The following is a 12,864-nucleotide window of genomic DNA, read 5'->3' as shown; positions in this document are numbered from 1 at the left end:
TTGGCAGCCAATTTGCACACAGCAATGTCCCACAAACAGCAATAAAGCAAATGACCAATTTTCTCTGGGGGATTGTTGACCAGACACCAGGAGAAACCCACAATCCTCTGACTCAGAGGCTAGATTGCTACCAAATGTTTTTTACATTATATATACATTACTATTTGATTGAAAAAGAGAGATGTCTAGGAATGGAAATAGGCCCACTTTGATTTTGTAATTACAAAACCTAATTCACAATACTATAGTATGAAAATAAGAATATTGCAGTTATCTTTTTCAGAAGAATGGAACATCCATATTTTGATCATTTAAAAAAAAAGAAAGATTTTGTGTAAAGCATTTCAAATGTTTTGTTTGCTGGTAAAGTCAATTGTTCTAAATTAAAGTTGAAGTGCCAATCCAGCTACAGCTGTTTGCAACTCTATACGCTTTGCCGCATTGGCAGCTAATCTAATTATAAAAGATTATGTGAAATATATCCTATCAAAAAGTTTGTTCTTGGTCTATCGAGGTGGCTAAATTAGAAACAATGCAATCTGAAAAGATCTAAGGTTTGAGAGAATGGGTTCGGAATAGACTTCATCTCTCTCTGCTCAGTCTGTACGATTCCATTTTTACTGCTCTTTTCATCCTAGTGAAATTAATCTTGAAAGTAAGTGGGATACTTCATACCAGCACAACGTGAAGAATCGTTGTGGAAAAGTACTGTAATATGAAGGTGTCACTTATAGATTGGAATCTTGCAATAATGACGTATTGTAACTGGTAAACAAAGCTGCTGAATTGTTTCATTGGGTAGGAACATTTTTTTTGTAACTTTCTTGTTACTGTATATAATAAATATTTTAATAAACAATCAGTTCCCCTCATTTGTAACATCATAATAGATCTACACAAAGACATGATGGACCAAACAGCCTTCTGTACTGTTAATTTCTATGGTTAAAGTCTGCCACTAAAAGCATAAATGAATAGAAAGTATTTTCAATGGTGCCTGAAAGACATGAATAAGCTTACAGAAATATCCCTTTATCACATTTCAGAGGTATGTAATGGTTTAACATCCCCTTCAAGATCTTGCCACATTTAAGTTACTGGTTTTCTTTGACTGTGACAAAGGAGCTTGATAAGGGTAAGGCAGTGGATGTTGCATATCTGGATTTCAGTGAGAGCTTTCAGACAGTTCCTCTGCGGAAATCAGAGAATGAATCTTGCAGTGGATATGTAATTGGCTGACCGATAGAAACCAGAGGTGGTGATACAGGGAATGTCATCAGGCTGGGAGAATGTTACCAGTGGAGTTCCACAGAGGTCTGTTTTGGGACCTCTTTTATTTAACATCTTCATAAATGACCTGGAGCTAGGAGTCACAAGCACAGTAGCAAACTTTGCAGATGACACCAAGCTAATGAAGATGGTAGACTGCAAAGATGAACAGGATATGTTACAGGAGGAATTGAACATAGTTGGGAATGGGACAGATCGATGGCAGATGACATTTAATGTAGAGAAATTACAACGTGCTTCACATGTGGACAAAAAATCCAGGAAGGGACTATTATTTAAATGGTAAGAAAATAATCTGTACGGAAAATGAAAAGGACCTGATTGATAATAAATTGAAGCTATCGTAGCAGTGAATTAAGCAAACCAGATGCTGGGTTGTATTAAAAAGGCAATATTGATCTGAAATAGTGGGGTAATCTTGCCACTTTAGAAGTCATTAGTGCGACTGCACTTGGAATACTGTGTACAGTTCTGGTCACCGCAATATAAAAAGGATATTGCAGCGATTGGGAAGATACAGAGGCGAGAAACCAAAATGATTGAGGGGATGGGGGGACTGGACTCCAAATAGTAATTAGATAAACTGGGCATGAGAAGGTTGAGGGATGATATTACGGCATTTAAAATTCTGAAGGGAGTAGTTATTGTAGATGATGATAAGCAGTTTCTTTTATTGAACAGTGGAACCAGAGGACATGACCTGCGATTGAATCATAGAATATGACAGCACAGAAGGAGGCCATTCGGCCCATCATGTCTGTGCCAGCTCTTTGAAAAGAGCTACCCAAATCAATCCCGCTCCCCTGCGCTCTCCCCATTGCCCTGCAAACTTGGTCCTCCCCAAATAATTATCTACTTCTCTCTTAAAAGTTGTTGTCGAATCGGCTTCCACCACCCTTTCAGGCAATGCATTCCAGATCCGAACAACTCAGATGAGTCCTACTGAAGGGGGGTAATGCGAATGAGATGTATGCGGATGACACACAAATCTACTTTGCCTCCTCCTGTTCTAACTCTAGATCTGTCGATGTTCTATCAGCTTGTCTGGCAGACATCAGGGCCTGGATGAGTGTAAACTTCCTGCAGCTGAATTTGGACAACAACAGCACACCCAAATGGTCAAATAATGGCTAGGCTTGTGATGGTCCTCATTATAGAACACGGTACCAATTCTATAAATGGTCAAATAATTATTTAGCATGTGATGTATCTCGCTGTAGAACATGATACTCATTCTATATAAAAGTCAGACATGGAAAAATAAACAAATTAGTTATTTGTGGCATACAACAAAATTAGAAACCCTAATTAAAGACACTATGGTTCTTTTGCCCTTATCATTACACAGTGCACCTTCCTTTTTTTATCTTAAGATGACTTTTTAAAATAGCAGATAATCAAGAATGATATAGATTAAGTAATCTTAATTACTTAGAATAGATCAAGAATTACTTAGAATAGTGGTTTGTCCAAATTATTATTGTTTTCCTACGCAACATACATTTGGCAGACTATTCGTGCTTGTTCCTACACAGTAATTAGTAACACTAAGATAGCAAATGCTTTTAAAATACTTCTTGTTCAGTAAAACATCTTGTAAAGTTTCTACTGTCTTTATTGTCATTGGTGCACATACAGAGAAATGTCACGGACAGCATTCCCCACTTCATTTTAAATACCTTCAACATTTAGGGCTGGAGTCGTTTATATTTTGAAAAAAGAAAAAAGATCAGGCAGGCTTTGGTGTATTCCCTATTAAAGGAAAGGAAAATAAACAAATTAATTGAAATGCTGGATAATTTGAGAAAGGTAGACAGCTATTAGCCAGTTACTGACTAAAAAGAATGTGCCAACATCCAAGTGTCTAATAATGCAGAATAGAAGAATTAGGGAGAGACCACCCTGGAGCTAAGGCCGAAGTACATGTCCGAGATGGCAACTTGTAAAAAGATTCCTTTGCATAACCTCCAGTGGGTTTGGGGCATGTGTAAAGCGCCTTGGAGCCAGTGCAATCCGAAAGACTGCAAAAGAAATGATGCAAAATGCACTCATCCAGAGGCCACTCAAAAGGACTGGACTCACTAGACAAAGGCCTAGTGTCTAGTGAGTACTTAGTATGGCCTTGATTGATGTACACCCTTTAACAGCTCAGTGGATGTCTATAAATTGGTAAAGGAAAAAAATAATGGCTCTCATTGCTGGAGTATTTGGTATCGCAGATGAAGTACATTTTAAAAGGGGGAAACACTTAAAAAATAGATAAAACCAAAAAGTAAAAAGTATGTATTTTTTGAGATTTGTGTTCTGGCTAACAATCTCCTAGAAGACAAAAAAGACTAGGTGATGACTGTTTGTGGGGACATTGCTGTGCACAAATTGAATTAATTTTTTTAAATTGTAGTCACTACACTTTACAATAAATCATGTAAAAGTGCTTTGAGACATCCTCTCAACGTATTATACCAGATGCAGGGATTAGGATTCATACAACAGCTTGTAGTATTGTTGTTATTATTTTTCTCTCCTTAAGGACAGTGAGAAACCCATTATTTACATGGCAAGTATTAGGGGAGGCATCATGACAGTGCCCCCAATATGCTGAGCAGATCTCTTTGGCTCTACTGAGTCCCTGATCTCAACTGTACTGCATAGACCAGACACCTCCTTGCAAGGAAGGAGAAATCTAAAGGGAGAGATAATTTGTCTCTTAGCCTAGACCAACGCTGATGGAATACAGTGACAAAAATCATTCCAATTTCAAGAAACCTACCTAAACAAATCTGAAGGTGGGGGGGGGGGTTGGGGAGGTGAGGGTGGAGGGGGTGAAGGTGACCAAAAGCACGATCAATAAGAAAGGTCTTAAAGTGGGCTTTAAAGGTGGGGATGGAGAGAGTGAGACAGAAGGATCTGGGATGGAATCTTGAAAACTTGCCCACCGAAGGTGGAGCAGTTGGCAGTGTTCGCTGAGCAGAAGGAGTTGCCGGGATGGTAGGATTACAGAAAGTTGCAGAGATAGGATAGGGTGAAGCAATGGAGGGATTTGAGCTTGAGAACATCGAATTTTTGAATTTGAGTTCGTTCAAATAATTGGGTTTGGAAACTGAACCATTGGGTTTTATTAGAGGAAGGAATACTTGTCACACTATAGACTGCGGCATTAAGACGCTTGTTAAAATTGTGTTTCTCATCTACTTCTGTGTATATTGTTTCCATCCCATTTATTGACATATTGTACTTCCTGAAAGGCTGTCTGTGAGGCATTTTACTCTGGCTGGTGTGAAGTTATATTTGACATTCACGACTACGTTCTATATTTGTTTTGTTACATGGAGAGGAAATTATGTAGAATTACACAGTCGTGACTAGGTAGTTGACTCCAAACCTCGTGGTGGTGGTGAAAGGGTTAATTGACATAGTGGCAAGTAACCAAGGTTCTGCACATGGCCTAAGCTTTAAATGTGTATAATCTGAAAATTGATTTCTTCAGTGACTTTCTTAAACGGACATTTTAAACCAGTTCTGCTTCACAGGAACACGCTTTCAGTTCTTTTATGGTATACTCAGCTGTCACTTTGAAGGAATTGAGGGTGCCTTGCTGACGTTTGCTTGATAATCCCATGTTATTCTTGTTTTTCAAACACACATAAACCCTTAACAGTCTTTGACAGGTGTTATTGCCATGAACAAGTAATAAGGTGCCTGCTTTGGGATGCTTTTCTTTGATCCATGAAAAACCAAGTGGCTGTTTTGCACTCGTAGCTTAGCAAGATATTTGCTATCCCTTCTCAGTGCATTCTAACTGTCTGCCGAACCATCTCCTGTAAATGGATTTCCTCCATTTAAATGCAGAAGCTCTTGCTCTAAACTCTCTCCTCCCAACTCAAAGAAAAATTGACATGTAATAGAATTTATTTACACGTCCTTTCCCCCCCTAATTTCTTGGCAAATCTAACCCTGTGTGATCTATTCTTTAAGTGTAACTTTGGAATCTGAGCTGACTGGAAAATGAGAGAAGTAAATGATTTTAATTCATGTTTAACATCTCACGTTTTTATTTCACAACACCCTTTGCTTAAAGTTCTTTTGCTGCAGGCCAGCAATAAATGCCATTGATGTTGGTCTCTGAAAGAAATACTGCATTGAGATTTTTAGATTCAGTGGTTTTCTGTTTGTGTGTGTATGCGTGTGGGTTTTAAGACTAGATCCTTATGGTGTAAAATACTGTCAGTACAGTCATGGTATTTACAGTGAAAATTGATTTTTTTTATGGTTTATGGAAAACACAAATGTCACAATCCATAAAAGCATGCAATTGATCAAACAGCATTTGTGGAGAATTATTTTAAAAATCTGCCAAAGGAAACTACAAATACTTGTTTGTTGTCATCAAACGTTGATGGAAACAGTAGTGCTGTAGGGTGTGGAATCTCTGAAGAGGGATCAGAGGCGGGAATTCAGACTAATTTTTCCTTCCCTATCCCAGGGGCAACTCCAATCAAAATGAGCTAACTCAACACAGACCACTAATTACACCTCAGGCTTTCCGGCCTGTATTACTCTCCAGCCTGTATCAGCCTGAACGACTAGTCCATTTAAAAACTAAGCTTTCGAGGGAAATCTATAAATGAATTTCTTTTACCAGTTAACTATCTTTGTGTATATCAGGAAATTATATTCAACTTAATACTTTATGACAGTATCACTGAGCACAAGAAAGGATGTTTTAATATACTGTACCTCTTATGTCTAAAAGTTACTGTTTTGTTTCTAATTAGTAAAGAAAAAACAGATGGTCTCATATTCAGTGTGCATATCACACAGCACATATGTGATGTCTATCAAACTGAAAGACTAATGGTTAAGAAGTGATAACTATATGTTTATTTTAAAATCATTTGTAATTAATTCCCTGGAAATAATGGACCTAATTTGCAATATTCACAAACCAATTATGCTGCATTAGTAGCAACTTTTAATTTGCACAATTTATGGCAAACGTGAAGCATACAAAAGTACATATCCCAAGTCAGCAAAGCCGAGAAAAAAAGACCAAATAAAAANTACCAACAGAAAACAAGCCTTCAGCCACCATTGCCTCTGACCACTCAAACTCTCTTCTAAAATCTCTTTAATTTGCTTTCTGCGTCCCTACCCTTAACACACCAAATCTGCCTTCACCCTGCATCGCTCTTTTTGAGACATGAAAGATGAGATACCTGTGCAAATTATTGTTAGGATTTGCGATTTGTTGGCTGTGATTTTCTCAACAAAGTTGCAATTAATGCAACAAATCTAATTTATCTCAAATTAGACACCAATAATCAAACTAGTAACATACTACAGTGAACAAAGACCCCATGTGTGTTTCAGTTACTGTATTCCAGAACAGTTTTGTAAAATGATCACCTGTATCCCTGAAATTTCACTCTTTAGCTGTATTTTACAAGCATTCAGTCACTAATACTCTAAACTTGTCATCATCGCAATACGTTATGTTTCCATTGTGGATGTCCTCATATCCATTGTTATTGACTAGTTGTTTGGAGCTTTTAGAAATATGTATATTATAGTCAAACAGATTGATCACATATACATATATTTGTGTTTGTAGCAAGAAGGTGACACAGAACTTAAGACAATGTTGCTGATACACTTCTTTGGCAAAGAGGGAAAGCTGAAGCTCCAGTTCAAGGACTTTTACAGGTAAGAAGTCCATCTATTTGACTGATTAACCGCTCTCCAGACAGAACACTGTGACCCCAAGTACAAAGTTGACTTTGCCTAGTACATTCTACTTTCAAGTGCAATAGCTCAACTATGTGGCAAATTTCATAACCCTTTGAACAAGTAGGACCAATAATGGGTTGCGTGGCAGTACTCAATGTGTTTAGAAAATGTTGTGGCTAAGGGACCTCTGCCTACCACACAGAGAGAAGCCTGTAATTGAACTTAAACTCCCACATCTGACTACTTAAGAGCTGCGGGTTTGTTTTTATGGTCTAATGGAGATAATTTTTCAACATCGGTAGGTGTTTGAGTACAATGAGGGAGTTGTACATTGTCTTTATAGTTCAGGTATGTGCTTTTGATCACTGCATATACACCCCATTAAAGCTGCTTAAAGGTTTGCTACTTGCCAGCAAATCTGGTTTTGCACAGTTTATAAAGGATAAAAGGGTCACTGTGGTTTCTTACCTCAGTACAGATATCACTTTTCACCCAAATTGTATTTGTTGGTAAATCAACCAAATCATCTTTTAGTTCTTGTTAATGGAAAAAAATGTGATTTTATCTGATCTTTTTTGAAAACACTTTACCACACACAGGAAATGATTGTTGGCCATAGATCAAAGTGCCAGGGTGTTTTTGAAAGGAGATGACTGATGAGCCATACAGATATGTACAATTGTCAAAGGGGAAACAATGATGATATTTTACAGCAAGTTTATTTTGTTCGATGCTTTTGAGATACCATAGTTTTGACATGAGGGACAGCTCAGCTTGAAGACAGTAAGAGATTTTAAAATGCAAACTGTAAAGATTGTCTTTGTTGAATCATTTCCAACTAAAAGTGGATGTATACAGAGCACACATTTGACTCGTGGTAGAACTTGCCAACTTTCAGAATTTGATTTGATCTTCAGATGTCTCTTTTTTTTCTGGGGGTTTGATGAAGATTCTAGGCTCAATGTTAATAAATGTTTCCAAAAGTTAGTAAGAAGATTTATTCCAATAATGGATGCATTGAATCATCTCTCCTTCAAAAATGGATTTTGTTTACATTCTTATTAAAAATTGGAATAGAGTTCATTGGAAAAATCTAACTCCTTTTCAATATTTTTGTTCTATATTTTCCGAAAAATGTTTTTCCAAACCAAGATGAATAGTCACTTGGGATACCCCAGTAAATGTTACGATGGTAACAAAATAAAAAAGAAAATTGGATGGGGGGGTAGGTGGAAGAGACAAGAGTATCACTTGCCATTTGTGGAAGCCAGTTCAACTGTAATGGTCGTTAATAGTTAGCCCAATCTTTTCCTAATCAAGATTCACCCAGGCCATCTGGAACATGAAGTCTGGTAGTGTTTTTCTTCGACCACTTGCCTTGCAAGCAAAAGGAACTCAGTTGTCAGCTAATTTTGTGGAGTCCTGTAGCTCAGTGGTTAGAGCACTCGCTTTGCAAACGAGAGACCTGAGTTCAATTCCAGGCAGGTCAGGGCGAAACATTGGGCAAGTTTCCTTACTCCACACGCCTAATAATAATCCCTCCAAAAAAACAAAACAATAATAAATTGATCATTTTCAATCTACGACTGTTTGTGGGACATTGCTGTGCGCAATTGGCTGCCGCGTTCGCCCACAAATATACAGTTAATTCACTTTACAGTGTGTTCTGTGAAGCGCTTTGGGACGTCCTCCTGACGTAAAAAGCACTATATTAAATGCAAGGATTATTATTAATTGGCAGATTGCTTTTCGGGGGTAATAATACCTTCAAGATAAATACATAAATAAATTAATAATAATTTGTTTATTCAATCCATGACTGTTTGTGGGACACTGCTGTTCTCAATTGGCTGCCACATTTCGACCACAAAATATTCACTTTGCAGTATATTCTGTGAAGCGCTTTGAGACGTCTCAATGACATGATAAAGCGCTATATCAGATGCAAGGATTATTATTATCTCCAGCAATAATCATTAGATAGCAATTAAGATTAGGAACTCAGGATGGCTTTCTTTTCCCTAACCTGGGCTAGCCCACTGCTGTTGCACAGATCAATATCAATATCAATATCAAACATAATCACAAAGACTGCACCTCGCTCTAAAAAATAGCAGCACTTTCGAATAGCTTACAGAATTGCAATTAGCTGATCTTAGCCAAGCAACAGTTGGAATACTACAATTGGCCTTCGACAATAACAACTTGCATTTATATAGCGCTCTTCACGCGGGGCTTCACAGAGGCGGAGTCTGACCCTGAGCCAGGAGGAGAGGGAGTGGAGAGGTGACTGTAAGCATGATCAAAAAGGAAGGTCTTGAAAGGAAGATTTGAAAGAGGCGAGGAATAAGACAAGGCAGAGGAATTGAGGGGGAGAGTTCCAGAGTTTTGGGGCGAAGTGCTTGAAGGCACGATAATGGAGCGGAGGGGACGAGGGACAAACAGGAGGCTGGGCCAGCCAAGCAGAGGCAGCTGGTGGGGTAGTGGGGGGTAAGCAAATTGGATAAATAAGGAGGTGGGCGGGAATGAAGGGATTTGAAAATGAATGAGAGGATCTTGAAATCGATCTTTTCAGTAATTGGGAGTCATTGAAGCCTGGCGAGGACTGGTGTGATGGTTATTGAAGGAAAGTTCAGCCAGGGTTCCCCCTTCTGATCACTGTTCAGACCCCCTACTGCGGAAACGTACATGTGTGTCCACTTGAAAAGAGCAGTATTTTTATTCCAAGTGGAAAGGGGAGCGGGAACTCTGCCCCAGCTCACACAGAAGACAATTTAATTTAAATTCTAAATTCAAAGATTCACGAGCATTAGTGATTTACAGGGATATAAACCGCAGAATGGCAATGGAGCTCTAATGATTCAAAGGTGCCAAAGGCAGAAGTGAATTACAGGCTCAAAACATGATCTACTCCCATAAAGCACCGCTCCCCCCTTGTGGATCACACTGCTGGGTTATGTCAAGATAAGACCAGCCTTTTCCACTAATAATTAGAAATTGTAGCTGCAGAAATTAACTCTGTAGCAGTGATGGCTACATATGAGGTTTCTTGCAGTAAACTGTTCAATGGGGACGTGTTGAATGGATTTTTAAATAGCAAATCCCAGATGTGTGCTGGCTGACTGTCTGGATCTCCCCTCCAACACCGGGTTCTCAGTTCCGATTTCTGGGGTCTCAACATCCGAGCGGAGTTCCAAAGAGTCGATTGCGATACATCCAGGATTCACTATTTACAAACCCCATGGAGTCTAGAACATTATATTTTTCGTAAAATGTTGTAGATAGCAATTCTTCCGAGGAACCATAGTGGTCACAACGCCCCGTGGGAGTTCTTTTCCAGCATGATCTACTTCTGTTAAAGTGTTGTACTTCTGGTTACCGGTGGGAATACTTGTTTGTGAATTTCTGTTACCAACTAGAATGGAGCCCCATTGGGATCCTTAAAAACCCAACCCATGTTATAAGTGAATTCAAGATATACTGTAACACATCATAACATGGCTGCACTGCATTAGGTTTTCACCCCAAATGTTTTAATACTTGGCAATTGTGAGTGCACCAGCAGAAAACGACACCTCTGGTACCACACCACATGGTATAAATTGGCCATATGTTAGGTGAAATATAGACATCATTAGCACCTGCTGTTGCTACAAACCAGTATTTGATTTTAGATACATTCGCAAATGCATAAATCATGTTGTTTCTCCGTTCTAGAAATACAGACCTGCAGAAGGTGAACTTTAGAGCTAGAGAACTCCCTTTAAAAAGAGGTTTCTTTCCCGCACTGCAAGCATGGTTCTTATTTAGAGAACATGTTTTAGATTGTGCTTTTAATAGTGGTTTAATTAGATTAGGTTGTATGTACAGTGGAGACTGACATACCAATGCCTTTACAACTGAAATTACAAGTTTGCCTTGTAAGGGCAGAAGGAGTATATGAGTGAACGCCCCCAAATGAAGTGAGGTGTGTTTGAAAATTAAATGGCTGCGGGTTAAGAAATAAAAATTGCAGTTCAGCTTCTGCTGCCAAAATCCTCTCCAGATTTCATCTTGTGGACTCCAGCGACACTCCTACCCAGCGGTGAAAAATTATCTTCGAACTATGAAACCTAAGCCCCAAAGTTTGTCTGAAGTACCGCTGCCACAGATTCTAAAGCTTTCTTTTAGCATCCAGCTGTTCTGCATCAGTTATAATCCATCCCAACCCAGCTGAGTATTTTGATGATTAGTTCCAAAGCTCTTATAAATACCCTGTTTATAAATCCTTCAATACTGCTTCACAGAATGTGCTTACAAAGTATATTCTCAAATGCCTATTAATGCATTAGTTCTGGAGAAAGCCCCCATGTAATGTGACAGTGTTATGATCCTAATCCAAGGTTTACTCACTCAGAATCAATTCCATTTTAATGTATTAAAAAAAATCAAACGGCAGCTAAGCTACTGTTTTCTTTACACTGAGCCATGGCAAATTAAATTCCGTGTTTACATTCCGTTTCCAGCAATTGAATGAAGAAACTAACTGATCTTGTATTATTAATGCCTCATATCAGGAAATTACAGTCCCAGCAGTTCACGCAAGCAAGAGACCTGGGTTTTGATTCCCGGCGAAACATTAGGCAAGTTTCCTTACTCCACACGCCTATGTTTACCTAGCAATAAGTAGGAGCCCGGTTGTTAGTTGATTGGCGGATCGCTTTTCTGAGTGTAATAATCTCTTCAAAAAATAAATTAAAAAATAATAATAATTTGGTCACTCAATCCATGACTATTTGTGGGACACTGCTGTGCCCAATTGGCTGCCGCGTTTTGCTCAGAAAATAAACAGTCAATTCACTTTACAGTGTGTTCTGTGAAGCGCTTTGGGACGTCCTCCTGACGTGAAAAGCGCTATATCAAATGCAAGGATTATTATTATTATTATTATTATTGTATATCTCTATAACGGTTTCCTCAAAGATATGAAGGCTCTTTGTGGTTGAAGTGACCTGCGATTACATTATGTTTCTATTTTTCTAAAGTCTTCACTACTTACTCAAATATTTATACTGCATACATGAGTAAAAGGGAATCGAGAGATATGGGGGGGGTGGGCTAGAGAAGGGGGATTAGAACAGGTGGAGACTCATGTGCAGTCTAAATATTGACACAAAGTAGTTGGGCCAAATAGTCTGTTTCAGTGCTGCAGATTCTATGTAAGTAAGTAACTATATATGTTTCTTTTCAAGGCTGAAGAGCCCTTTCTTATCTGCCCATTCCTCATAGTTCATCCTATTGACACTGGGGATAAGCCTCATTGCTCTCCTTCTCTGCAGCTCCTCTTAAGACAACTCTGGGAATTGGCCGTAACAATCTCATGACGTTAAACCACACCTCCTATCGGCCAGTTACAGCAGCATTGCCAGTCCATCGATCAGAGAATCCCATTGTAGCAGTGAGTGACCCACGAGTGGGCAGAAGAGCAAAGTTATTTTGAATAACAAAATGTGTGGAGAGGGAGTTGCATAGTAGATGTACATTTCATGTTTCTGTCTATCACCCAGTTGGTGCTCGGATTTCACTGAGTGCCAGAATTAGATCTGTTTGTTTCATAAAATTACAGAACGTTTACTGCCCAGAAAGAGACCATTTGGCTGGTGGGAACTCTTCCATGGATTGTTCTATTTCTATTCCCCTGGTGTACCATACGTCTTATTTGTTTCCTCAAGTATTTATGCTGTTCCCTTTTAAATGTTCACCAGCAATTTGTGGTGAGGCATTTCCCATACTAACAGCCCTCTAAAATAATTCTTCTAACCTCCCTCTTTTTCCTTCTTGTTATAATCTTCAGTTGATACCCCTACA

The 12,864-nt window shown here is 38.7% G+C and overlaps 1 protein-coding gene across 1 annotated transcript in view; it reads left to right on the top strand.

The window, feature by feature from the left end:
* micu2 (mitochondrial calcium uptake 2) overlaps positions 1–12,864 on the top strand; it is a 264,328-nt gene that overhangs the window by 239,697 nt on the left and 11,767 nt on the right. The window contains exon 9 of the mRNA XM_042333913.1: positions 6,902–6,993. Within this exon, the coding sequence (XP_042189847.1) occupies positions 6,902–6,993 (92 nt within the window). The remainder of the gene's footprint in view (positions 1–6,901; positions 6,994–12,864) is intronic.

The sequence above is a fragment of the Callorhinchus milii genome, unplaced genomic scaffold, assembly GCF_018977255.1.
Source record: "Callorhinchus milii isolate IMCB2004 unplaced genomic scaffold, IMCB_Cmil_1.0 Scaffold4, whole genome shotgun sequence".
Lineage (NCBI taxonomy): Eukaryota > Metazoa > Chordata > Chondrichthyes > Chimaeriformes > Callorhinchidae > Callorhinchus > Callorhinchus milii.
The sequence above is the reverse complement of the archived record's forward strand: the minus strand, read 5'-3'. Positions and strand labels throughout refer to the sequence as shown.